This window comes from Dendrobates tinctorius, unplaced genomic scaffold (assembly GCF_039654945.1).
Source record: "Dendrobates tinctorius isolate UK_male_01 unplaced genomic scaffold, ASM3965494v1 ptg000008l, whole genome shotgun sequence".
Taxonomy (NCBI): domain Eukaryota; kingdom Metazoa; phylum Chordata; class Amphibia; order Anura; family Dendrobatidae; genus Dendrobates; species Dendrobates tinctorius.
The window spans coordinates 74072134-74100000 of record NW_027361676.1 but is presented as its reverse complement, the minus strand read 5'-3'; the positions used below and the strand labels follow the sequence as shown (position 1 = coordinate 74100000).

The 27867-nt window shown below is 44.4% G+C and overlaps 1 protein-coding gene across 4 annotated transcripts in view; it reads right to left on the bottom strand.

Moving 5' to 3' along the window:
* The window catches only part of TLR3 (toll like receptor 3), a 290358-nt gene that overhangs the window by 56916 nt on the left and 205575 nt on the right, over positions 1 to 27867 (bottom strand). For 2 of the 4 annotated variants that reach the window (XM_073578744.1, XM_073578759.1), the window contains exon 2: positions 14575 to 14755. Coding sequence is in view for 2 of the 4 variants with exons in the window: in XM_073578768.1 (XP_073434869.1) it covers positions 6724 to 6806 (83 nt within the window). In the remaining 2 variants the exon portion in view is untranslated. Of the gene's footprint in view, positions 1 to 6723; positions 6847 to 14574; positions 14756 to 27867 lie in introns of those variants that run through there. The other 2 variants (XM_073578768.1, XM_073578728.1) reach the window with 2 other exon arrangements.

The following is a 27867-nucleotide window of genomic DNA, read 5'->3' as shown; positions in this document are numbered from 1 at the left end:
CATGGATCCCGGTGATTCTGACATTGTTTTCTCATGACATATTGTACTTCATGTTAGTGGTAAAATTTCATTCAAATAACTTGCGTTTATTTGTGAAAAAAATGGAAATTTGGCAAATTTTGAGAATTTCACAATTTTCCAACTTTGAATTTTTATGCCCTTAAATCACAGAGATACGGCACACAAAAAGTTAATAAATAACATTTCCCACATGTTTACTTTACATCAGCACAATTTTGGAACCAAAATTTTTTTTTTGTTAGGAAGTTATAAGGGTTAAAAGTTGACCAGCGATTTCTCATTTTTACAACACCATTTTATTTTTACGGACCACATCACATTTGAAGTCACTTTGAGGGGTGTATATGATAGAAAATACCCAAAAGTGACACCATTCTAAAAACTGCACCCCTCAAGGTGCTCAAAACCACATTCAAGAAGTTTATTAACTCTTCAGGTGCTTCACAGGATTAATTTGAATGTTTAAAAAAAATGAACATTTAACTTTTTTTCACAAAAAAATTACTTCAGGTTCAGTTTTTTTTATTTTACCAAGGGTAACAGGAGAAATTGTACTGCAAAAGTTATTGTGCAATTTGTCCTGAGTACGCTGATACCTGATATGTGGGGGGAACCACTTTTTCGGCGAATGGCAGAGCTCGGAAGGGGAGGAGCGCCGTTTGACTTTTTCAATGCAAAATTGACTGGAATTCAGATAGGACGCCATGTCACATTTGGAGAGCCCCTGATGTGCCTAAACAGTGGAAACCCCACACAAGTGACCCCATTTTGGAAACTAGACCCTCCAAGGAACTTATCTAGATATGTGGTGAGAACTTTGAACCCACAAGGGCTTCACAGAAGTTTATAACGTACAGCCGTACAATTAAAAAATCATATTGTTTCCACAAAAATGATCTTTTCACCCCAAATTTTTTTTCCCAAGGGTAACAGGACCCTAAAAGTTATTGTGCAATTTGTCCTGAGTACGCTGATACCTCACGTGTGGGGGTAAACCACTATTTGGGCGCATGGCAGAGATCGGAAGGGAAGCAGCGCCATTTGACTTTTTTGGCTGGAATTGGGATTGGACGCCATGCCGCGTGTTGTGAGCTCATTTTCGGGTTTGCCTCTGGCTTCTGGTGAGGGTTATGGAGCTGGCTGTGCTGACAGAGGAGTAGTGAGCTCTCTATCTGGACTCCCTCTGTTGGTGAAGGGAGGTAATGAAGCTGATCTAAATGGCAGAGACCGGCCACCTGAGGAAGAGGACTGCGATTGGACATCAGGAGTTTCTGATTGGATTTAAGGCAGCCGACTCCCTAGTTTCTTGCTGGTGATTTTTCCTGACTGTGGCTTCTGGTTTCCAGTTTGGTTCCTGCCTTCTTAAAGCTAAGTTTTCTCTGCTATTGTTCATATGAGTTTTTGTCTGGTTTACTTAATTTTTGTGTTCAGCCAGCCCTGGCTGGGACTGGGCTGAATCCCCATTTTGTCTATGATCAGTTGATCTCTTTTGCTCTGTCTTCAGAATATACCTGAGTGCTGATATAGGGAATTGAAGTCTAGCGATTTCAGGGCTTTTTTCTGTCAGACGTGTTGGACATTTTTGCAGGTTTTTTTGCGTGATTGCAGACAGCAGCTTTCCTTTCCTGTCCTTTCTAGTTAGTGAGGGCCCCATCGTTTGCTCAGCCTATCTTTTTATCTGTGTTTGTGTTTTCATCTTGTTTCACCGACAATACATGTTGGGGGCTGTCTATTGCTTTGGGGTCAGCTCTGGGGCAGTTTAGTTTTTCCCTTTCTTTCTTTAGGCTTATTTAGTTCTCCGGCCGTGACGGGGCGTCTAGGACCACCGTAGGCACGCTCCACGTCTACTGCTAGTTGTGTGGATAGGATCAGGGGCCCGCAATCCTGCAATCGGAAGGGAAATAGTGACTTTTTGGAATGCAGACTTTGATGGAATGGTCTGCGGGTCTCATGTCGCGTTTGGAGAGCCTCTGATGTGCCTAAACTGTTGAAACTCCCCACAAGTCACCCCATTTTGGAAACTAGACCCCCTACGGAACTTATCTAAATGTTTGATGAGCACTTTGAATCCCCAAGTGCTTCACAGAAGTTTATAACGCCCGGGCGTGAAAATAAATCATATTTTTTTCCACAAAAATGATGTTTTTGCCCCCAATTTTTTGTTTTCCTAAGGGTGACACAAGAAATTGGACCCCAAAAGTTGTTTTGCAATTTGTCCTGAGTAGGCTGATACCCCATATGTGGGGGTAAAACACTGGGCGCATAGCAGAGCTTGGAAGGGAAGGAGCACCGTTTGACTTTTTCAACGCAGAATTGGCTAGAATTGAGATTGGACGCCATGTCACATTTGGCGAACCCCTCTTGTGCCTAAACAGTGGAAGCCCCCCAATTCTAACTCCAACCCTAGCCCTAGCCCTAGCCCTAACCCTAGCCCTAACTCTAGCCCTAACCCTAGACCTAATTGGAAAATGAAAATAAATACATTTTTTTAAATTTTATTATTTTTAACTAAAGGGGTGATAACGGGGGGTTTGATTTACTATTTATGGCGGTTTTTATGTTTGGCAGCTGTCACACGCTAAAAGACGCTTTTTATTGTAAAAATAGTTTTGCATCACCACATTTTGAGGGCTATAATTTTTCCATATTTTGACTCACCGAGTCATGTGAGGTCTTATTTTCTGCGGGATGAGTTTACGTTTTTATTGATACCATTTTCGGGCATGTGAAATTTTTTTGTCACTTTTTATTCCGATTTTTGGGACGCAGAATGAGCAAAAACCAGCATTTCAAGAAATTCTTTTGGGGGGTGCGTTTACACCGTTCCGAGTGCGGTTAAATTGATAAGGCGGTTTTATTCTTTGGGTTAGTACGATTACAGCGATACCTCATTTAGGTTGTTTTTTTATGTTTTGTCGGTTTTATGCAATAAAAACAATTTTATATAAAAAATAATTATTTTTGCATCGCTTTATTCTGCGAGCCACAACTTTTTTATTTTTTCACTGATGATGCTGTATGGCAGCTCGTTTTTGCGGGGCAAGATGACGTTTTCACCGGTACCATGGTTATTTATATCCGTCTTTTTAATCGCGCGTTATTGCATTTTTTGTTCGACACAATGATAATAAAGCATTATTTTTTGCTTTGTTTTTATTTTTATTTTTTAAGGGGTTCGCTAAAGGGGTTAACTAATGGGAAAGTTTTATAGGGCGGGTCGTTACGGACGCGGCGATACTAAATATGTGTACTTATATTGTTTTGGTTTTTTTTATTTCCAAAAAATGAATTTATTAGGGAATATTTTTTTTTTTAATTTATTTTGCGATTTTTTTTTTTTATAAATTATTTTTCAACTTTTTTTTTAACTTTATTACAATGTCCCAGGGGGGACATAACTGTCATGTGACAGATTGCTGATCTGTCACATCACAGATCGCTGTGACAGATCAGCAATCTGTCACAAGCAGTGCTGCAGGCTTCCTCATGCTGGCGCTTTGCAGACATGAGGAAGCCGCCTCCCTGCAGGCCCCCGAAGGTCCCCGCCTCCATTTTGGATCCGGGGACCTGCAGGGAAGGAGGCCTCCGCAGCAGCGCTGCACATTGCGCTGCTGCGGGGGTCTCAGGGAAGCACGGAGGGAGCCCCCTCCCTGCCGATGCTTCCCTAAACCCCCGGTACACTGCGATCGTCTTTGATCGCAGTGTGCCAGGGGCTAACGTGTCGAGGGCGGTCCGTGACCACCCCTGACACACAGTGCCGAGTGTCAGCTGTGATAATCAGCTGACACCCGGCCGCAATCAGCGGCGCTCACCACGTACTATCCCGTCCATAGGCATAGGGGCCCGGGTCCCATGGATGGGATAGTACGTCAGATGGCAGAAAGGGGTTAAGCTGCAAAAACAGAAAAAACCCATCCGAGAAATTGCTACGACATTAGGAGTGGCAAAATCTACAGTTTGGTACATCCTGAGAAAGAAAGAAAGCACTGGTGAACTCATCAATGCAAAAAGACCTGGTCGCCCATGGAAGACAACAGTGGTGGAAGATCGCAGAATAATCTCCATGGTGAAGAGAAACCCCTTCACAACAGCTAACCAAGAGAACAACACTCTCCAGGAGGTAGGCGTATCAATATCTAAATCTACCATAAAGAGAAAACTGCATGAAAGTAAATACAGAGGGTTCACTGCATGGTGCAAGCTACTCATAGGCATCAAGAATCAAAAGGCTAGACTGGACTTTGCTAAAAAACATCTAAAAAAGCCAGCACAGTTCTGGAAGAACATTCTTTGGACAGATGAAACCAAGATCAACCTCTACCAGAATGATGGAAAAGAAAAGTATGGTGAAGGCGTGGTACAGCTCATGATCCAAAGCATACCACATCATCTGTAAAACACGGCGGAGGCAGTGTGATGGCTTGGGCATGCATGGCTGCCAGTGGCACTGGGTCACTAGTGTTCATTGATGATGTAACACAGGACAGAAGCAGCCGAATGAATTCTGAGGTATTCAGAGCCATACTGTGTGCTCAGATCCAGCCAAATGCAGCCAAACTGATTGGTCGTCGTTTCATACTACAGATGGACAATGACCCAAAACATAAAGCCAAAGCAACCCAGGAGTTTATTAAAGCAAAGAAGTGGAATATTCTTGAATGGCCAAGTCAGTCACCTGATCTCAACCCAATTGAGCATGCATTTCACTTGTTAAAGACTAAACTTCAGACAGAAAGGCCCACAAACAAACAGCAATTGAAAACCACCGCAGTGAAGGCCTGGCAGAGCATCAAAAAGGAGGAAACACAGCGTCTGGTGATGTCCATGAGTTCAAGACTTCAGGCAGTCATTGCCAACAAAGGGTTTTCAAACAAGTACTAGAAATGAACATTTTATTTACAATTATTTAATCTGTCCAATTACTTTTGGTCCCTGTAAAAACAGGGTGGCACATGTTAAGGAGCTGAAACTCCTAAACTCTTCATCCAATTTTAATGTGGATACCCTCAAATGAAAGCTGAAAGTCTGAACTTCAACAGCATCTGAACTGTTTTGTTTAAAATTTATCGTGGTAATGTCTAGAACCAAAATTAGAAAAATGTTGTCTCTGTCCAAATATATATGGACCTAACTGTATGCAGTTCATGCTGCCCTATCCCTATTAAATTGGCATCAGGAAGCTATAAATGAATTTAAAAAGAATGTGGACTTGATTGTGAGAAGGGCTGATAAGGGGGAGCAGTGGTATTGCTTAACGCTGGTTTATATTTCAAACAGAATATGGAAATGTTGAATAATAATCTAATATATAAAGCTCAAAGTGTGTGTGTGTATGTCCGGGATTGGCATCCGCACCGTCGCAGCTACAGCCACAATATTTTGCACAGTCACACGTCTGGACCCCGAGAGCGTCATAGGCTATGCTGTGTGTTGTATCACACAGGAGAGGATTAGACACATGGCTCAGCAGTCAGTATCACACAGGATAAGATTAGATACACGGCTCAGCAGACAGTATCACACATGATAGGATTAGATACACGATTTTTACATGCATTATAATCATTATAATTTGCTATAACTAACCAGAGTTGGTTACTATGCCCAGGCAACGCCGGGCTCTTCAGCTAGTGAAATATATATACCACTGAAAGAAAGCCCTACAAACATCTTCCAAGAGAAAATGAGAAAGCGGTTAATAAAAGGAGTGACATTGGGGGCCATTGCTAAAAAAATATCAGAGGATTTAATGGTAGATTACCCTGTGGTGCCTATATTCCACTCTTTACCTAAAATACATAAGTCGCTCTTCCCTCCCCTGCTTCGTCCTATCGTGGCTGGTATTGGTAGTATGGGGGAGGGATTGAGCTCCTGGGTAGATCTGCATCTACAGCCCCTTGTAAAAGATCTCCCCGGTTATATACGGGATACAAAACATCTCATTTTCTCCTTAGATCGTACAGAATGGCCTGCCTCATGTATCTGGATCACACTGGATGTGGTTGCGTTGTATCCATCTTTATTGCATGATTTGTCCCTTCATATTCTGGGTTGGCATCTTAGTAAGCTCAGTGAATATACAGATGGTGTACGTGAATTCTTGGTACTTTCTGTGGAATTTCTTTTAAAACATAATTTTTTTTCACTTGACAAATGCTTTTTTCAACTGAAGCAAGGAGCCCCTATGGGCGCAGGTTTCTCACCAGCGATTGCTAACCTGTATGTGTCAGTATGGGAAAGTGATTTCATTTATTCTGACGCGAGTCCCTTCTCCTCCCATATCAGGTGGTATGGTCGCTATTTGAACGACCTGCTCCTGATATGGGATGGATCGAGAGACTCTGCGTCGGATTTTCTCAACTATGCGAATAATAACAATATGAATTTGAAATTTACTTTGAATATGGGAAAACCTGAAGTCAACTTTCTAGAAGTAGATTATCAAAACGAAATTACAAAAAATGGATGCTTGACTAAGCGGAGATAATTGTGGATGAGAAGGATAGGGATGACATGTTACATACAACAAAAATTAGTAGAAGTCAAGAAAACAATATAAATACCTTTTGTCACCACTCATAGTTCAGAAGTACAAAAAGTAAACCAGATTATTAAAAATAGATTACCAATGTTACAACAGGATAAAACATTGAATGTGGTCTTGAAGGACCCCATTAGATTCACAGCCAAGAGAGCTCCTACCCTTGGTGATATTCTGACCCCAAGTTTATTTTTGAGTGATACGGGTAGTGGAGAGGAGAATTGGCTTTCAGTGAAAGGATCATATAAATGTGGCCATTCAGTCTGCACTTGCTGTAAATTTATGGTAAACTCAAAATCCTTTATGTCATCTGTAACAAATAAAAAATATGATATTGATAGTTTTATAAACTGCAATACCTGTAATCTGGTATACCTTATCACCTGTATATCATGTAACGTACAGTATGTGGGGTGCACTAGTGGACCTCTTAGAGTTAGAGTAGGCAGACACTTATCTGATGCCACTAGTAAAATTATATCCAAAAGTTCTGCTATTAGCAAGCACTTCATACATACACATAATGCCGATACTAAGGATTTTAGAGTGGTGGGAATTGAAAGAGTTAAAAATTTGGTTAGAGGTGGCAATATGAGACATAAACTGATGAATCGTGAAACCTGGTGGATGTATGTCCTCAAGACAAGATTCCCTCTAGGTGTTAACATCCGCCAGGACCTTATTTATCATTATTGACTTTCCACCTCTTGAAGTTTCTTGATATACATATACTCCTACTATATAATGTTTTGATTTTTGTTTTTTTTCAGTCTCGGTGGAATAGGCGTTAGGTGAGTAAAACTGTGTTTGTTATTTTTAAATAAAAAAATAAAAATGCATTTTGTTTTATTTCTAATAAAATACTTAATTCTGGCTGTGTCTTTATTTACAAAATAACTATAGAATTAGTAATGGATAGGTGTGTTATAGATGCTTCTCCATTACTAATCCGTGGGCTTGATGTCACCTGACAAGGCGAAGGTGACATCAACCCCACAAATATGAACTACACTTGCCACCGCTGCAGGGAAAGCTGGAAGAGCCTGGCAAAGCGCCAGAATTTTTTTGCATCTAATATATGTGCCTTTTCTGATCGGTTGCAGGCTGCTATTTTTAGGCTGGGTGTGGGTCAATATCCAAATCCCCCTTACCAACCTGAGAATACCAGCCCTCAGTTTTGAGCTTTAGCCAGGCTGGTTGTCAAAAATGGGGGGACCCCACACCATTTTTAAAAATTATTTATATAAATAATTTTTTATAAAAAGTGTGGGGACACCTCTATTCTTGATAACCAACCTTGCTGAAGCTGACAGCTAAGGCTACTTTCACACATCAGGTTTTCGGCATCAGGCGCAATCCGGCGTCGTGCCGGAACGCCGGATCCAGCAAATGTTTTGTAAAACCGGATATGACGGATCCGGTTTTCTGCCGGATCCGTCTTGTTCTTGACAGACAAAACCGGATCCCTCTCATCCGGTTCATCCGTTTTTCTATCCGTTTTTCGACGGATTACGCCGGATCCGGTTTTTAAAAACACCCCTTGTGGCCTTCCGAACGGGATTGGCTACTGGAAAACTATAGCGTGTTCCTACAGCCCTTCTTTGACAGGTTGTAGAGGAGAAAGTGCAGGTTGGAGAGAAGAGCAAGTTACTGGCGAAGATGGATGTTGTCATTGGAAATATTTTGAAGAATTTGGCGGATTTTACAGCGGAGGCGAATCGTTTGAGGGTGATCGTTCTGGAGAAGGAGAGAGCGAGACAGCAGCGCATCAGGCATCGTAGACGACGTTTGTGGATCCACCCCATCACAGCCAAGAGAATGACGCGTGGGGTCTATTCTACACTCTGCATGGACCTTCGACGAAACCCGGATAAATTTTTTGTATATTTTTGGATGAAAATGGAGAATTTTGATTACTTGGTGGAGCGCATTGCACACCTCATAAGAAAAGCGGACACCTATTGCCGCTTCTCTGTTTCACCCGCAGAGCGTCTGATGGTGACTTTAAGGTAAGCCACATTTATTGGATGTGCTCGCATCAGAGCACACTTTCACTGCAATCTTGTTGGTGGTAGTTTGTATCTCCAAGTGTTATAGCTGAGTTTTGGTATGTAATGCTGTGATTTAAAACTAATTGATTGTTTTTTAATTCCCCACAGATTTCTTGCAACTGGAGAATCCCTTTCGTCACTGCATTTCCAGTACAGACTCGGGATTTCCACCATATCTGGAATAGTGAAGTACACATGCCGTGCACTGTGGGACTCCTTAGCTGAAGAGTTTTTACCAGAGCCCACAACAGAGAGGTGGATTGAAATTTCAGAAAAGTTTCAACAGATATGTCAGTTTTCCAACTGCTTGGGCGCTGTGGATGGGAAACATATCCGCATTGTAAAGCCAGCCGGATCGGGATCGGAATATTTCAATTACAAGAAATATTTTTCAATTGTCCTCATGGCCATCGCTGACGCGGAATACAAATTTATTGCTGTTGATATTGGGGCCTATGGCCGCTCCAATGACTCTCAAGTTTTCAAACTGTCTGCCATGGGGCGTAAACTGTATGGAAACACCTTCCAGTTCCCACCACCTAGACCGCTGCCGCAAACATCTGGTCCACCTATGCCATTTGTCTGTGTAGGGGATGAAGCCTTCCAGCTGTCAGAACACCTTTTGAAACCGTACTCTAGCAGAGGATTGACAAGAACAAAACGCATTTTTAATTACCGCCTCACAAGAGCAAGAAGAATGGTTGAATGTACCTTTGGTATTCTGACAGCCAAATGGCGGGTCCTATTGACTGCGATCAACCTCAAGACAGAAACTGTGGACGAGGTGATCAAAGCTTGCGTGGTACTCCACAATTTTGTTATCTGCAAGGAACCCATTTCCATTGAGGACACCTCTGAAGAAACCACCTTGCAAGATTACCATGACATTACCACTAGAAGTTCTGTGACGGTTTCAGTAATGAGGGACAATTTTGCACTATACTTTATGTCACCTCAAGGCAGAGTACACTGGCAGGATGACAGAGTGTGAAAGATTTGTGCCCAACCAAACTTGTGTACCTTCTGTACCAACAGTATATACCTTTGCCAACCAAAGTTGGCTATCTTGTCATGGTCTCTATTTTTAGCTTTAGGCCACAGGTGTGTACCTGGTTGTGTTTTATGCAAAGTATTTCACCTTTTAACAAAAGTTGTGTACATTGTTAGGAAATCACCAACAATAAACACAACTTTTTAGGTGAAATACTTTGCTTCGAACACAACCAGGAACACAACTGTGGCAAAAAGCTAAAATTTACCCACAGTTATATACCTGGTTTTGAATACCTTTTTACCTTTTAAATACCCTGTATTTAACCTTTTTTTTAAACATATTTCGCCGCAGAAAGAAATGACAGACAACCAGTGTAAACAATAATTTAACTTTTATTTAAAATATTTTTTTTTGTAAACTGTTTTTAAAGTTAAAAAAACTTTTTTAATAAAGGTTTGAAACCAACTGGGCATTTTTATTACAAAACACATCATAAATCTGTGTAGTGTGGGGTGGAAATACTGCTGGAGGGGCTGCGGGACACTTCGACACTGGGAGTGGGGAGAGAGGATTGGGATCGTGGTGGGGAAGGAACAGTTAGAGGTGATGGTGTGGAAAAAGCTACAGAATGGGTGGACTTGTGGGAGGCAGAAGAGGTGGTGGGAGGTGGAGTGGAGGGTTGGGCAGGGACTGTAGGAGCAGATGATGTTGATGGCAAGTTGTATGGGGAAGGAGTTTGGTACGGGGAAGGAGTTTGGTACGGGGCAGGTTGCTGGAAGTAGGGAGATGTCTGGTACTGGGGAGGTTGCTGGTACTGGGGAGGTTGCTGGTACTGGGGAGGTTGCTGGTACTGGGGAGGTTGCTGGTACTGGGGAGGTGGATGGTATGTAATAGGAGGGGGAGGATGGAAAGTGGCTGGAGGGGGTGCAGATGTAATAGGAGGGGGAGGATGGAAAGTGGCTGGAGGGGGTGCAGGTGGAGGAACTACTGTGGTGGGAGGAGGAGGTTGGGAGGTAACGTGCTGGAGAGCACCGTGGCATGAATGCATTACATGCATCTGCTGGGTAAGAGATAGTGTTTCCATGCGCTCCACAACAGACCTGAAAAAGGTGTGGTTTGGTGAAGATCTTGCTTCTGAATGCATGGTTTGCAGAAGTGTCTTTACCTCCAGAATGCTGGAGTTGATCTGCTGAAAGCCTGCGGAGATTTGCTCTGACAAGACTTTTAGACAGTTCTGGAAAGATGCATTCAGATGCAAGAACTCTGGCGCATAAATCTTTTCCTGACCCCTCTGCCGCTGCCGCCCAGTACCCGCAGGTGTACTAGAGGTGGCAGGGGCAGAAGGGTGGGGTAAAGGGAAATCGATCTCCTCACCAGCAGCTTCATGTAAAGTAGGCGGCCACGATGCTCCTGTGCTGGTGGATGGGACAGATGGGTCGAATGTGTTGGAAGGCTGGGAAGGTGCAGATGTACCGGAGCGGTCGAAGTGTCCCTCGGTGCCGGTCTCCTCAGGGATCGCCTCAGAAGGGTCCAATCATGCAGGCTCCCGAGTGCTGCTCACCGTGCTGTGGAATAAAGAGAAAAAAAAACAATTAAAATAGTGACATGGTATGGCCCTGGCTGAAAAAAAAAAGTTACATCTAAACATTTTTTTGTCACATGTGGTGTGTAATATTTACCTTCTGGTGACCATTGTATCCCGGAGGAACGACAGGGCTCGTGCGTACTTGTACTTGCTCCTGCTTCCTCCAGATCCACTCGGGGCCCGCATCTCTTTATTGAAATCCTTCTTGAAACGATCCCTCACAGACCGCCACCGCTTCACAATTCTCTCCCCTGAAACGAGAAAGGACAAAGTGGTTAGTACACAACATCAGTGTTTCCCAAACTCCAGTCCTTATGGTTCCCAGGGGTCATGTTTTCAGGATTTCCAAAGTAAATAGAAATCCTGAACACATGATCCATGCGGACCACGAGGACTGGAGTTCGGGAAACACTGGTTTAAATCAAGCAACCGGTACTGTATATACTTACGCTCTTTAATCTGGGCCCGAGCATCGAGTTCCTCCCAGCGTTCCACAAGGAGCGAACAGATTTCCTCCCAGAGTCGTCGGGTAACGATAAGGTCAGCGTGGCGGCGGTCAGCCATATTCCAGAGCGGCTCCCTTTCTCTGATGAGATCGATGAGGTGGTCCACATCGATTCCTCCATCCTCACCGTCAGAGTCGGGAGCACGCTGTGAAGGCTGTTAAAGAAAAAGACAAAAATAACATAATTAGCCTCCACAAAAGAAATGAAATAAAAAGTGCAAAAAAACAAAGCAAAAATATTTATACTTACACGCTGGTGACCGCCGCGTTGCTGTCGCCGACGACCCTGGGAGGCACTGCGAGGACCTCTTGGCCGAGCACCAGATTGGGAAGACTAGAGAAGAAAACAAAAAATGTTATGTCTTTGGATGTAGGCATTTGTTTGCTGTGTGTGGTCTGCAGAACATTGTTTTCTATGTGTTGTGTGTAGTGTGATGTTATGTTTCTGCGTTTGATGCCAAAATCTTACCAATTGTGAGCCCACTCCAGGTGTCTGTCCACCCCTTCCTTCTTCTTCTGGGAGCTCCTCTTCATCTTGTGATTCCTGTTTTGAAATAAAAGGCAATGAATAGACATATATTACAGAGATGATGGATTTTGGAAATAAAAACTTACCGTCAAACGCTGACGATGCGAGGGAGGGCTCCCAGAAGAAGATGTGCTGTCTTCCTGCTGGCCAGACTCCATGGCTGTGGGTGGTGTTCCTGCTGCTGCCATTGCTGCTGCTGCATCTCTTGGGCGGCTGTTGAATAAAGAGAAACAAAGGGCCAATGAATATCTTGATATTCCATGGCCCTAGTTTGGAGGAATGGGGGATTTGATAATTACCGTCTCTCATCTGCTGCTGGACTCCCCTCCCGTTGTTCAGCATGCTGCTCCAATTGGGGTGGTGGTGGTGCTGATGGTGCTGCTGCAGATGTCTCCTGCCTTCTCCTGCTCCTGGTTCTTGGCTTGGGTGGCATGTTGGGTGTGGCTGAGGGTCCCACTGTCTTGCTTTTATATATGTCTTGTGGGCAGAGCTACTGAGCATGCTCAGACCAAATAAACCGGATCCGGCCACCGGATCCGGCTGTCGCCGGATCAGGCGCATTGCGGCGCTCATAGGCTTTCATTGTGTGAAAAAGCCGGACACGCCGGATCCGGCGTGTCCGGCTTTTTCGCCGGAGACAAAAAACGTTACAGTAGCCGTTTTTTCCAGACGCCGGATCGCGACACATTGCCGGATCCGGCGAAAACCGCATGAAACGCATGGCCATCCGGCTCGATCCGGCTCTAATGCAAGTCAATGGGGGGGAAACCGGATCCGGCATTGCATTTCGCCGGATCCGGTTTTTGTCAAAAGCGCCGGATCGCGCCTGACGGCGAAAACCTGATGTGTGAAAGAGGCCTAAGGGTTGCAGCCCCCAGCTGTGAGTTTTGCTTGGCTGGTTATAGAAATACAGGGGAACCCACTCAGATTTTTTTCATTTATTTAAAGCACATGCGGCAGCTTATAAATACCTCCATCAGACGCTCTTGCTGTCTCTTTCATCACTTAAATGTAACTCTCAACATCCTCCCCTGCTTGCGCTGATCGCCGGCAGAGCAGGGGAGAATGATGAGAGTCGTGTTAAGCACCCGGCGCTGGGGAACAGCGCTTACTGTAACGCTTCTTCACCGGCACTGATGCATGTCACGTGTGTGGAACGGTTTGTGGCCCGGGTTAACATTAAAATATGGACATGTCAGTCTGTTTTGCCCATGGAACCACAGTCCATGGAAACACACTGACATGTGCACAGACCCATTCAATCGTATAGGCAAATAGCAGTCCGTTCCTCCCAAGTCTCTCTGCATGGCTAAGTAGTACTGTACAGCCACATATGGTGTATTGCCACGTTCAGTAGAAATTGTGGGAAAAATTTTGGTCCCATTTTTACCCACTTCTTGTGTGAAAATGTAAAATCTTTGGCTAAAACAAAATTTTGATGGTAAAAATGTAGTTATTTTGTCTACACTGCCCAAGAGGGCCGGTGTTTGGGACAGGCAGACCAGGCAGATGCCTGGGGCCCCCACCTACAAAGGGGGCCCCCTGCATCTGCAGCCCATTTATCAATTGCCCAGAGGGTGTACAGCAGTGAATAATGCTGTGCATTGCTCTGAAGCCTTGGAGTTTCTCTCGCAAACCCCTTGAGCCCCCCTGTCTCTTTCTCCCTGCAGTTAGGTTAAAAGTTGGCGCGTTTCGCCCACTTGCTTCTTCCGGGGACACTTTTGGTAATTTATGATAAATGCTATTTGGCATAATACAATAGGATTCCCTGGTGTCACTCTCATGTGGTATACCTATTTCCCCTTGTATTTACATACTATAGGGTGTGCTTATGGTAATTTGTGTCTATGCATAATTTATGCCATTGGGCTTAACAACAAAAACATTTTTTTACTGTGATATGTTATATCCATTTCTCAGCATAGTTTAGAAAGAACACATAATCCTTTTATGGGGTTTTTTTAGCCACAGTAAATGCTGTCCCCTTGGGGTATGTTGTTTTGTATTGATTATAAGTAGCAAATGTTATGGATTTTTAACTATTTGAATAAACTTATTTTTCGATATTATTTATGGTTCTCTTCTGTTGGTGTCAGTTTAAATGCTGCCCCAATTGGTTTGTGTATATTGCTTAGGGAAGTGCCATTTGCAATATTGGTGGACAAAAGTTGATTAATTTTGTCCAACTTGAGGCTGCACAAAATTGCTTCCAACAGCCAAAGAATGATGGCAACTTTTCCCTCTCAAGATTACTCAACTGATCTAAAAGACTTGGATTTGGACAAGGACTCCCTTTCCATGCAACGGAGCCTTGGTTTGCTCTGGGATTTGAAGAGAGATGCATTTACCTTTCGGATCAACGAAGAAGGAAAACCTTTCACACGTAGATTCATCCTATCCGTGATAAACAGCCTGTATGATCCTCTAGGACTTGTAACCCCTGTAACTATCCAAGGTAAAATGACGTTCAGAGACTTCACCCAAGAGATGTCTGAATGGGATGATCCGCTTCCCGTGGAGAAGAGAGACCTGTGGATAAGATGAAAGAAATCTTTAGAAGCCTTGTCAGATCTTTACCAGGCGCGACCATACGCTTCAGTGCCATCAACAGAATTCAAGACTCAAAGGCTCTGTATCTTCTGCAATGCCTCAGCCAAAGCGATTGCAGCAGTGGCATATCTGAAAACTACTGACATCAGGAATAAATGCCACGTAACGCTTGTTATGAGTCAGACAAAACTAGCTCCAGTCCAGGAACACACAATACCCAGACTGGAAGTTTGTGCGGCTGTGCTAGCAGTAGAGTTGGCTGAACTTATCTCGACAGAAATTGACCTGGAAATCAAAGACGTTGAGTTCTACTCAGACTGCAAGGTAGTGCTTGGGTACATTTGCAACGAAACTCGACGCCTTTATGTTTACGTCAGCAATCGGGTGCTAAGGATCAGGAGATCCACTTGCCCTAAACAGTGTCAATATGTGTCAACACACCACAATCCTGCGGACCACGCAACTAGATCCGTTGAATCTGGACACCTTAAGGACACAACCTGGTTTACGGGCCCTGCATTCTTATGCCATTCAATGCCTTACAGTGATGAATCAGACACCTTTGAACTGGTAGATCCAGATGCAGATGAAGAAATCCACCCTCAGGTATCTGCTCTAAGTATGGTGATTTCAAACAATCACCTCAAATCCCACCATTTCAACAGGTTTTCAACCTGGACCTTGCTTGTTCATGCCATTGCTTGTTTAATTTGTGTGGCTCAGTCTTACAAGTCAACATCACCCACCAGTCAGAAGTCTTGTAAAGGTTGGCACCACTGCAAGCACGCCTTTACCGCTCCAAACCTGGAAAATGAAGTGGCATTAGCTAATGCCAAGCGGGGAGTGTTCTGCCCTCTGAATAGGGCAAGGACTGTTTGCATTATGTGCTGGGTTAGTTATAGCACCATGTAATGGTGGCTGAATTTATAGCAGAGTCTTTGGTAGAATTTACAGTCTGTGACTTTAACAGAAGCAATGCACATGGGATTGAAGCAATGCTTGTGGGAAGGAAGCAATGTATTCTGGGACAAAGAAGGGCCATTTTGCTTCTGTGTATATCATAGGATGCATGTGTTTACCTGTCCTCCATCTTAACTCTCCAACTTGAGTTCATTATCCTGGTAAAGCATATCTGGTAAGCTTAATCTTTCTTACAATGCAGTGTGTGCAGAGAGTTTATCAGATGTAATTAGACACCTGTGTTTTCTATGTAGGTTGCATCACACTGAATGCTTCTGTATTTGTGTTAGCTGTGATCATCTGCCCAATACTTATGCATGTCATTTGTATTCTTACAGTTTTACCGCATGTTCTGTACTCTTCACCAATAAACAAGTTAGACTACAGAGAACAGTCTGCTTATTTTGGAAGACAGAGCTGTGGTTTATGCTGTATGCTGGAGTGCACAACTTGTCAGCGTGCCTGAAGGCAGAACACAGAGACTCGCATCTATGCAAGATAAATTGACATGCTGGGGTCTGGAAAGACGTGCTGCATGTCTGTCTCTGCGGGTGAGGTGCCGGCATATGTGGACGCATAGTGGACATGGAATTTCTAGAAATCCCATCCACTATGCTGTAACATCTGGCCGCTGCGGGTTGGATGCTGCGGATGTACGCAGCATCCAGAGTTTACTGATTGAGGACACAGACCCTTAGAGCGTTTGCTGTTTTTTTTGTATAGTATTCATTTTGTCAACAGTACATGTTGTTTTTTGTCAACAGTACACGTTGTTTTTCACTGCATTTTTGGTGAATAAAACTAACTTGTTACACACTGTGGATTTAAAAAACACTGCAGTTGTGAAATTCAGGCAGGAGAAAATAAAAGGGTGTGCAGGAGATTCCTGAAAATCTCAGTCTTTGCTTGTGCTGTAAAATGCTGTAAACTTCTTATTTGCAGAAGAAAAAGCTGCAAAAATTCTTCATATGAACATGGCCAAAAGCTTCTTTTTAAAGTGTCAGCAAAACATATGAGATTTCTGAACTGTAGCGCTTTTTAAATCTGCAGCTTGTCACATCTTTCAGTGTGTTTTCACCTGTAGAAAGCAATGAAAGAATATAAAAAAGAAAGCTGCAGATATTGCAACGGCATTTTTCACTGCAATTTTTTTTAGGTGGTTTTGGTGAATTAAACTATTAAGTCTCGTTCACACGTTCAGAATTTGATCAGGATTTCACATCAGGATTTGTAATGCAGAAACAGCAGTGGAACAATCAGAGGAAAAGTATAGTAGAAACACGTCACCACTTCTGGATTTCTCACCCTCCTGGTTTTGACTTGCACATACTGATGTGAAATACTGACCGAATACTCAACGTGTGAACGTGGCCTTAAACATACTGTAGACAAAGCAAACATCCTCACTTTAAAAAAAGCTGAAAAAAGTGTAAAGAACACCAGAAAACAAGCTGAAAAACAGGTGTTTTGAACACAACATTTTTACTGCCAATAAAACAGGTTTTGGATACTGAAAAAAATGCATGTGAACATAGCCATAGCGTTTCAGAGTAAGACTATCTGTGGTGTTACATAGGACTGCAGGTGACATCTAGTATATTATCTGTTCTCAGAGAGTTATCACTGCTATCTCTGGTGTTACATAGGATGAGGTCACAGTCATGTGACTGGTCACGTGAGCGGGGAGGGCTTCTGTTCTGGTGTGTGCTGTGCATATAGGGAATTGTATGGCGATCGGTACACAGTCCCTTCTGAAATGACAGGTGGGCGTGGTGGCTGATTTGCAGTGTGGGAAAACTACAATCCCGCAGGTGGGAGTATCAAAATCGGGACTGTCCCGCTGGATCCAGGACGGTTGGGAGCCCTGCTGTGTTATCTGCAGTGTTAAAAAAAAAATTAAGAGGGGGTTGGGGGACAATTCTTTGCCTTGGGGCTTGGGCCCCCCAATCTTTTCTGACCCTAGCACCGCTCCTGTGTATTGCTAATAGTGGCACACCCGTCGGCCGATATAAGGCCCCTGAATATGGGGGCCACAGTGCCAGCACTGGCTCCAGGACCCTCTGCCAACTGTATCCGCATCCTGCTCATTTAATGTAACCTAAATGTATGATTTTACAATGTTAGCATTTCGGGCCCCACTTTAAACTTTTGCCTAGGGCCTCACTTTGTCTAAAACCGGCCCTGCTGCCCAATGGTATAAAATTCTGTGACACACCCATGATGTCAATTTGATCACTGCACTCCTAGATGAAGTAGATGAAAGGTGTAGTTCATAAAATGGGGTCACTTATGGAGGGTTCTTCTTTTCTAGCACCTCATGGACTCTCCCAGAAGATCATGACACCTGCAAACCATAACAGTGAAATCTGGTGCTCCTTGGCTTCTGAGCTTTGCACTGTGCCTGAAAAATATTTCACGATATGACTACATGTAGGGTATTGATGCATCCAGGAAAAAATGGACCTCAGTTTGTTGTAAAAAAAAATTCCTATTAGCCCTTAGAAAAATTAAAAACTTGGAGCTAAAACAACATTTTAATGATAAAAATGAAATGTAATGTCAGGGGTGCAGTTTTTAGCATGGTGTCACTTTTGGGTGTTTTCTATCATATAGACCCTTCACCACTCAGTATAAAATTCTGTGAGGGAGGCAAATGTGGTGTCAATATAATCACTGCACCACTAAACAAATTTATTGGGGAGCAGAGTTTATAAAATGAGTTCATATAGGGGATTTCTGTTGTTCTGGCACCTCCGGGGCTCTGAAAATGTGACATGGCACCCTCAAACCTTTCCAGCAAAATCTGAACTCCAATATGGCGCCTCTTCCCTTCTGAGCTTTACACTGTGCTTCAAAAGTAGTATTCCCCCACATATGGGGTATCAACATACTCAGACAAATTATACAACAACTTTTGGGGTCCAATTTCTCCTGTTACCCTTGGGAAAATACAAAATTATGGGCGAAAAGATCATTTTTGCATAAAAAATGATTTTTTATTTGGGGGTTCAAAGTTCTCACCAGACATCTAGATAAGTTTCTTGGGGGGTCTTGTTTCCAAAATGGTGTCACTGTGGGGGGTTTCCACTGTTTAGGCACATGAGGGGCTCTCCAAATGCAACATGGTGTCCGATCTTAATTCCAGCCAATTTTGCGTTGAAAAAGGTCAAACGGCCCTCCTTCCCTTTTGAGCTCTGCCATGTGCCCAAACAGTGGTTTACCCCCACAACAACTTTTGGTGTCCAATTTCTCCTGATACCCTTGATAAAATTAAAAAAAATTGGATCTGAAGTAATTCTTTTATGAAAAAAAGTTAAATGTTCACTTTTTTAAAAAACATTCCAAAAATTCCTGTGAAGCACCTGAAGGGTTAATAAACTTCTTGAATGTGGTTTTGAGCACCTTGAGGGGTGCAGTTTTTAGAATGGTGTCACTTTTGGGTATTTTCTATCATATACACCCCTCAAAGTGACTTCAAATTTGATGTGGTCCGTAAAAATAAAATGGTGTTGTAAAAATGAGAAATCGCTGGTCAACGTTTAACCCTTAAGTTATAACAAAAAAAAGTTGGCTCCAAAATTGTGCTGATGTAATGTAGACATGTGGGAAATGTTACTTAAGCATTTTGTGTGACATATCTCTGTGATTTAAGGGCACGAAAATTCAAAGTTGGAAAATTGCTAAATTTTCTCCAAATTTCCATTTTGTTCACAAAAGCAAGTCATATCAAAGAAATGTTACCACTGCCATGAAGTACAATATGTCACGAGAAAGCATTGTCAGAATCATTGCGATCCATGGAAGTGTTCCAGAGTTATTATCTTATAAAGGGACAGTGGTCAGAATTGTAAAAATTGGCCTGATCATTAACATGCAAACCACCCTTGGGGGTAAAGGGGTTCAATGATGCAGGTTTCTGTTAGCAGTGCAGGGATTAATCTGTTTAGCTTGAGTGCTGCTGCCGCCTTACAGCTTTCATGGTCTCAGCTGTTCAGTATTGGCCACTCCCCTCTTCTGTATATACTCACCTCTGGCCAGCGTTGGACTGGAGCACCTTGGGTCCACCAGAGAAAATCATTCTTGGGGACCACTATGTAGTTACATAGAAATAAATAAAAGACCACCAATTGTGTTGTAAAACACGCTAATATCAGGGTATAATATAAGGTAGTACACATCTTAATTATGTAGCAGAGGTTGGGGTAGCCCCTTCATAGAATATAATGTAGCCCCCCCTCATAGAATATAATGTAGCCCCCTCATACAATATAAAGTAGCCCCCCTCATTCTCATTTTGAATATAATGTGGCTTCCCTCATGGAATATAATGCAGCCCCCCTCATGGGATATAATGCAGGCCCCCCTCATGGAATATAATGGAGCCCCCCTCATTGAATATAATGCAGCCCCCTCATAGGATATAGTGCAGCCCCCCTCATAGGGTATAATGCAGCGCCCCACAAAATATAATGCAACCCCCTCATAAGGTATAATGCAGCCACCCATAGAATATAATGTAGCAGCTTCATAGGGTATAATGCAGCCTGTCTCATATAGTATGATGCAACCCCTCCACAGAATATTAAGTAGCCCACTGAGAGAATAATGCAGCCCCACACAGAATATATTGAAGCCCCCCACAGAATACAATGTAGCCCCCTCTTAGGGTATAATGCAGCCCGCTCATAGGGCATAATGCAGCCCCCCTTCACCTCCATCATTGTCCTCATCACCACCTCCATCATTGCATTCTCCACCACCACCCTCATCATTGCCCATTCCACCACCTCCATCATTGCCTCCTCCCCCACAACCACCACTGTCCTTTCCACCACTACCATCATTGTCCTTTCCACAACAACCATCATTGCGTTCTCCCCCACCACCCCATCATTGCCCATTCCACCACCTCCATCATTGCTTCCTCTCCCACAACCACCACTATCCTTTCCACCTCTACCATCATTGTCCTTTCCACCACAACCATGATTGCTTTCTCCCCCACCACCCCCATAGTTGCCCATTCCAACACCTCCATCATTGCCTCCCCCCACCACTATCATCATTGTCCTTTCCACCAAAACCATCATTGCCTTCTCCCTCACCACCCCATCATTGCCCATTCCACCACCTCCATCATTGCCTCCTCCTCCACCACCCCATCATCCTTCCCATTACCAACATTGCTTTCTCCCTCACCACTGCACTGGAATGAATGTGTCGCATGGATTTATGTCTTTTTACATCAATTAAGGAATTTCCTTTTAAAACCGTGTGGGGGCATCACAACACAGAACTAGACCCCAATCAGAGGACCATAAAACATCCGGACTCCTTATCTATGAACTGGTCCAATGTTTATATTTATGTTTCTCCCTCTCCCATATTGATAGTTCTGCTTCACGTCACTTGTCTTATCTATTGCATTTTTTCTATGCTGTATTGTGCATAAATATGTGACTTCAGATTTTGTGTTAGTCTAGCTTGATGAAGAGACCTGAGTAGTCTCGAAAGCTTGCAATGTGTTACCATCTTTTCAGTTAGCCATTAAAAGGTATCAACTGCTGAGGACTCTCAATCCTGAATATTTTTCTATCTACTGGCTAACACGGTACAAAGATATACATCTTTCCTTAATTCCTAAGGAGACTGAATAGGAAAATTTAAATTTTTCAATATTTTTGCTCATATAAAAGAAAGTCACTACTTTTTTTAATGAGATGTTATATTGTGTATATTTGCTTATACTGTATACTTTGGACCTGATTAATTATTACATGTGTGCCTTTTTTATTGAATTTGTGACTTTTTTGCCTGTTTTTCACTTACACCTAATTCTTCTTTTAATTTGCGATTTATTTTTTACGTCTATCCTGTGTATTCACCTGTTTTATTTTTTAGTTGTTCACCATTGTAGACAGAGTTTAGCATTTCCATAAGTTTTTACCTGATTCCTTATAAAAAGAAAAAAAAGTGTATACCTTTTTCACTCTGTTGAATAGTGTTAGAGACTGATTTGTCATACAGAGGAAAATAAAGGATCTTTCCATCAAAGGTATATGTTAGGAAATACTCCAATGTCCCAATATATTCCTCTGATAGGAAATGGACTGGGCCTAATTTGGAGATAATAATAATAATCTTTATTTATTATCTATATAGCACCAACATATTCCGCAGCGCCTTACAGTTTAACAGTTTCAAAACACAAGTCATAAGTAACAACGTTAACAATACAATAATTAAAGCAAAATAAGACGACCCTGCTCGCGAGAGCTTACAATCTACAATAAGGTGGGGGAAATACAAAGTACAGGTGTGTATTTACAATGATGGTCCAGCCATCTTGAGGGAGTGAGGGATGGAATGAGATAGTGAATGGGCTACTCATGCACACTTACACATAGAATGATTTTGATTAGTGAACGTGATAGGCCGCTCTGAATAAATGAGTTTTGAGGGAGCGCCTAAAACTATTCAAATTGTGGATAGTCCTAATTTTTTGGGGTAGAGCATTCCAGAGGATTGGTGCAGCGCGGGAGAAGTCTTGGAGTCGGGAGTGGGAGGTACGGATTAGTGCAGAGGTTGGTCGAATGTCGTTTGCAGAGTGCAGCGGTCGGTTAGGCCGATAGACAGAAATGAGGGAGGAGATGTAGGGGGGTGCTGCACTGTGGAGAGCTTTGTGAGTGAGAACAAGTACTTTGAATTGGATCCTATAATGAATGGGCAGCCAATATAAGGACTGGCGAAGAGCGGACGCGTCCGAGTACCGATTAGCCAGATAGATGACCCTGGCTGCTGCATTAAGTATGGACTGGAGAGGGGATAGTCGAGTAACGGGCAGGCCAATTAAAAGAGCGTTGCAGTAATCCAGGCGGGAGTGGATCAATGCTACAGTGAGGGGTTTTGTTGTTTCCATGGTGATAAAAGGGCGGATTCTAGAGATGTTCTTTAGGTGTAAGCGGCAAGAGCGGGCAAGAGATTGTATATGGGATGTGAAGGAGAGATTGGTGATAAATATAACACCCAGACAGCGCGCCTGCTGCCGGGGTGTTATTATAGTGCGACCCACGGAGAGGTAAATGTCAGATTTAGGGAGGTTAGTAGACGGCGGGAGCAGAAGAAGTACAGTTTTGGAGAGGTTGAGTTTCAGATAGAGAGCAGACATGATTTTGGAGACTGCGGACAGACAGTCACTGGCGTTCTGTAGTACAGTGGGGGTAAGGTCGGGGAATGACATGTATAGTTGTGTGTCATCACCAGCATAAAGATGGTACTGAAAGCCAAATCTGCTGATGGTCTGTCCAATTGGGGCCGTGTAGAGAGAGAAGAGAAGGGGGCCAAGGACTGAGCCCTGAGGTACCCCGACAGCGATAGGAAGAGGAGATGACATGGAGCCAGAGAACAAAACACTGAAGGAGCAGTCAGAAAGACAGGAAGAGAAACAGGAGAGAGTAGTGTCCTTAATGCCTAGTGACTGGAGCCTAGAGAGTAGGAGATGGTGGTCAACAGTGTCAAAAGCTGCAGATAGGTCAAGAAGAATGAGCAGAGAGTGGTCACCATTACGTTTTGCCGTCAGAAGGTCATTGGTCACTTTGAGTGCAGTTTCAGTCGAATGTAGGGGGCGGAAGCTGGACTGTGAAGGGTCTAGAAGGGAGTGAGTGGAGAGGTAACGGGTAAGGCGGGAGTAAACTAGGCACGCCAAAAGTTTAAAGATGAAGGGGAGATTGGAGACTGGTCTGTAGTTGTTTGTGCAGGATGGGTTGAGAGTGGGTTTCTTTAGTAATGGAGTAACGATGGCGTGTTTGAAGGAGGATGGAAAAATGCCCGAGGAGAGGGAGAGATTAAAGATTGCAGTTAGGTGAGTTTGACGACTGGAGAGACTGAAGGAGATGTGAGGGAATGGGGTCAGTAGTGCATGGGGTCGGAAGAGAAGAAGAGAGGAGTCTGGAAACTTCTTCTTCTGTGATGGGATCAAATGTGGAAAGTGAGTCAGGGGAGATGCAGGAAGGGATGGGAGCCACAGCACTTGGTGGTTGGGAGCAGATTTCCTGACGGATATTATCTATTTTCTCTGTGAAGTGGGAGGCCAGGTCATCAGCACAAATGTCTGTGATAGGGGCTTGTGCTTTTGGCCTGAGGAGGAAGTGAAAAGTGTTGAAAAGTTTCTTAGGGTTGTTGGCTAGTGAGGAGATCAGAGTAGTGAAGTAGGTCTGTTTGGCAAAGTGAAGGGCAGCATTATAGGTTCTTAACATAAATTTGAAGTGGATGAAGTCTTCTGGTGTGCGGTTTTTTTCTCCATAGGCATTCAGCACTCCTAGAGCAGCACTGGAGAAGTCAAGTTTGCGATGTGAGCCAGGGCTGTTTTACTCTGTACTTGGAGGTTCTGAGGGTGATCGGAGCTACTAAGTCAAGGGTGCTTCTAAGAGTGTCGTTGTAGTGATGAACAGCCAGATCAGGACAGGAAAAAGAGGAGATATGGGACAGTGATGAGTGTAGGGAGTCTGAAAGTGTCTGAGGGTTAATGGCTTGTAGATTTCTGATTGTGTGGTAGGTAGGAGTGAGCTGGGGTGGGTGAGGATTTGTGAGTGTGAAGGAGAGTATGTTGTGGTCAGAGAGTGGAAGCGGTGAGTTATTTAATTGGGAGATTGAACAGAGCCAGACAAAGATGAGATCAAGGGTGTTACCATCCTTGTGTGTCTCAGATGTTGAAAGCTGCGAGAGGCCTAGAGAGGTGGTTAGTGATAGAAGCTGAGATGCAGATGTGGAAGTAGGGTTGTTAATGGGGATGTTGAAGTCTCCCAGGATAAGTTTGTAGCTCTGAGGACATGAAGTGCGGCAGCCAGGCAGAAAAGTGGTCAAGGAAGAGGGTGGGTGAGCCTGGGGGCCGGTATATGACCACTACTCTGCGGGAGAGGGGACGGAAGAGCCTGATGGTGTGCACCTCAAAAGAAGGGAATGAGAGTGATGGAACTGGGGTGATGACCTGGAAAGTGCATTGTGGGGACAGGAGTATGCCGACTCCACCACCAAGTCTGTTTGTGGGTCTCGGGGAATGCGAGAATTGTAAGCTACTATAGGAAATGGCAGCAGGAGAGACAGTGTCAGAATTCTGAATCCAGGTTTCAGTGAGGGCCAACAGATTAAGAGAGTTGTTCATAAAGTAGTTGTGCAGGAAAGGAAGCTTGTTACAAACAGACCGTGGATTCCAGAGGGCACAGTTAAAAGATGGAGATGAGGGAGTGCAAGTAATATTAATAAGATTATTATGGTTTCGATGTGAGGTAGGGTAGGGGTTGAGGTTGGAGGATGGTGGACCAGGGAGATGCAAAACAGCATTAAATATATCTTAATGTGGTTAAAGTCAATATATTTGTGATTCTTTGGCTGTGCAGGGGTTAATATCAGGATACGTGGTGGCCTATGGCAGTGAAAAGGGTTGATGTAAAAAGCCCTGATGCTCCAAGGTAGTGAAGATGCTAATGACAATGAAGAAAATCAATTTTAGAATCCATGATGAAAGGCAGTGAAGGGGTTAAAATATTATACCTTTGGTTCATCAGCCATGTCAATATGAAAAAAAAGTGTATAGGAATGGGGGTGGTACTATCTCTATTAGTGTTAAGTATAACACACGTTAGTGTGCTCAGAATGTGGTCATCATTAGGGATGAGCGAGCGTGCTCAGTGATACTCAGATATAACTAGAGATGAGTGAACTTGTTTGGAAAATGTTTGCCAATCTCAAATTCAGCATGAACGTTGGCCATTCTGTTTCGCGTTAGAATGCTGGAGCATTTTTCCTAAAAATCTGCAAAATTCAGTAAAAGTTCAGTAAATGATTGAGTTCACTAAGGACTATTTCAGACATCAGTGTTTCCTGTAGCAGCACTGGCTGCAAAAAATTCCCCACACGTACACACTGACACATGAATGACATCCAGCAACACGTACTGGCACCTGGGAAACAGCGGTACTGCTTGCCATGTTCCCCGGCACATTCACCGCTAGTGTGGCGCCCTTGCTGTCTCAGTCGCCACAGGGTACTACACTTCATTCAAAGCTGTAGAACTCTGCTCACAGGTAAGGAAGGGGCATTGCCAGGGCTCACACACTTACATCAAACACCAGATCTCTCAGTGAACGGGGAGAGCTGTGTAGGGGGTGTGGGTGGAGGAAGTTAGAGGGGGAGGAGAGAAGGAGAGGAAGGAAGCAGACAGTCTAGAAGGGGAGCTGGTACTGACTGCAGCTTTTCCCCAGACACCAGGAAGTGAAGCAAGAGAGAAGGAAAGGCTCCAGTAGAGGAGAGGAAGAAGAGGTCTCAGGGGCACGGATAGTGAGAATCCATCCATGGGGCCCATATCCACCTGTCCTCACCAGGTGGAAGGACCAGGTCATAGTAAGGGGAACGGCCACAGAACTAGTGGAGAAACTAAGGACTCGGCTAAGAAACTGGAGGCTGCAGTAGTTGCAGGTGCTGCAGCCACATCCATACATATTCGCTGAAAAGGTAGACGGATAGGATCCTGGGGTCTGACCAACGTCGCCCAACAAGATCTGAGTCTGCTGGCTCTGGACACTGTGTATGAAGATGCAGGGCAGGAGAAGCGGTAGCCAGCATAGTGAGACAGCCAGGAAAGGAACATCTAAGGGAGCCCTGGCAACGTGCACCCTAAGCTACCTGAGAGCTGTCTGGACCACTGTCCCTGAGGACACAGCACCCCTTGCTGGGGTTTGTACCTTTTAAACTATGAGTAAACTTGTGAAGACTGCACCTTGCTGTGTCCTCTGAATTATTGCTGTGTCACCTCAGCCCTGCACTACCACCATAATCATCACCATCATTCTACACCATAATCTGCTCTGGGGAATAGCTCTTCCTGTGGAGAGCTGGCCCAACTCTGCTGCATTAACATCTACCCGAGTGGACTGAATCTACATTGTCGACTAACACCTTAATTGCCGAACACCACAGGTGGCATCACAAACTATCTTTCATAAACTTTAATCATTCCCCTTATCATCATTTTCATTGCTCACCGAGGACTACGGACCATGTCTCTGCTGTGTTGACATCCCCTTTAAGAACTGACCGGCCCGGTACCAAGTACTCCACGGCCCTAGCGGGTTTTGCAACTTGGCGTCACGAACAGGATAAACCAACCCATAAAACAGGGTCCCGTGCGCCTGAAATATTATGAAGAATTGTGAACTTGTTAAACTGTAAAATTGCAGCCATTGCAGCACCATGTGGCGGGCAGGAGGAGAGGGGCGTACCATCGTGGACGGAGACTGGAGAAACAGCGCGAAAGCCATGGTCTCCTCACCAGTTCTTCTATGTCAAGTTAATATGTCCATCAGGGTGGTTTCACATTAGCGCTTTTTAAGCGCACGCACGGCCGGGGGTAGCTCCGCCCCCGAGCCGGCTCTCTGCCCGGCATGCCCGCCCCTTGCTTGTAGCGCCGCCTCCTAGCGCACAGCGGCGCCTGCGATTGGCGCACCCTATCTTTAGCATAGGGTGCGCAGATCGTGCGCAGGCCGTGCGCTAGTTGCGCTTTGACCTGCGCTGCGCACTTTTGACGGTGCGCCGTGCGCGCCAAAATCCGAAAAGTTTGATTTTGGCGCTCACGGCGCACCGTCAAAAGTGCGCAGCGCAGGTCAAAGCGCAACTAGCGCACGGCCTGCGCACGATCTGCGCACCCTATGCTAAAGATAGGGTGCGCCGATCGCAGGCGCCGCTGTGCGCTAGGAGGCGGCGCTACAAGCAAGGGGCGGGCACGCCGGGCAGAGAGCCGGCTCGGGGGCGGAGCTACCCCCGGCCGTGCGTGCGCTTAAAAAGCGCTAATGTGAAACCACCCTCAGTCAGTGAAATCCGCCTCCTCCTGTGCTGTGGCGGGAGAAGGAAGAAAAGAGACCGCCCACGGAGGAGAGCGCAGGAAAACCTGGAGGGTGCATCAGAGAACCTGGCAGACAAGATGGCAAGCGAAGGTCACCCGGAGCTCGGAGAAGAAGCATGAAGCTGCCCCGGCCCACAGGAGAACTACGACCTGCTGCCAGCCATGAACCATAATGTACTGGATGCGGAGGTGGAGGAGCTGAGCCGTCTGCCTTCTCAGCTCTCACGTGATCGTG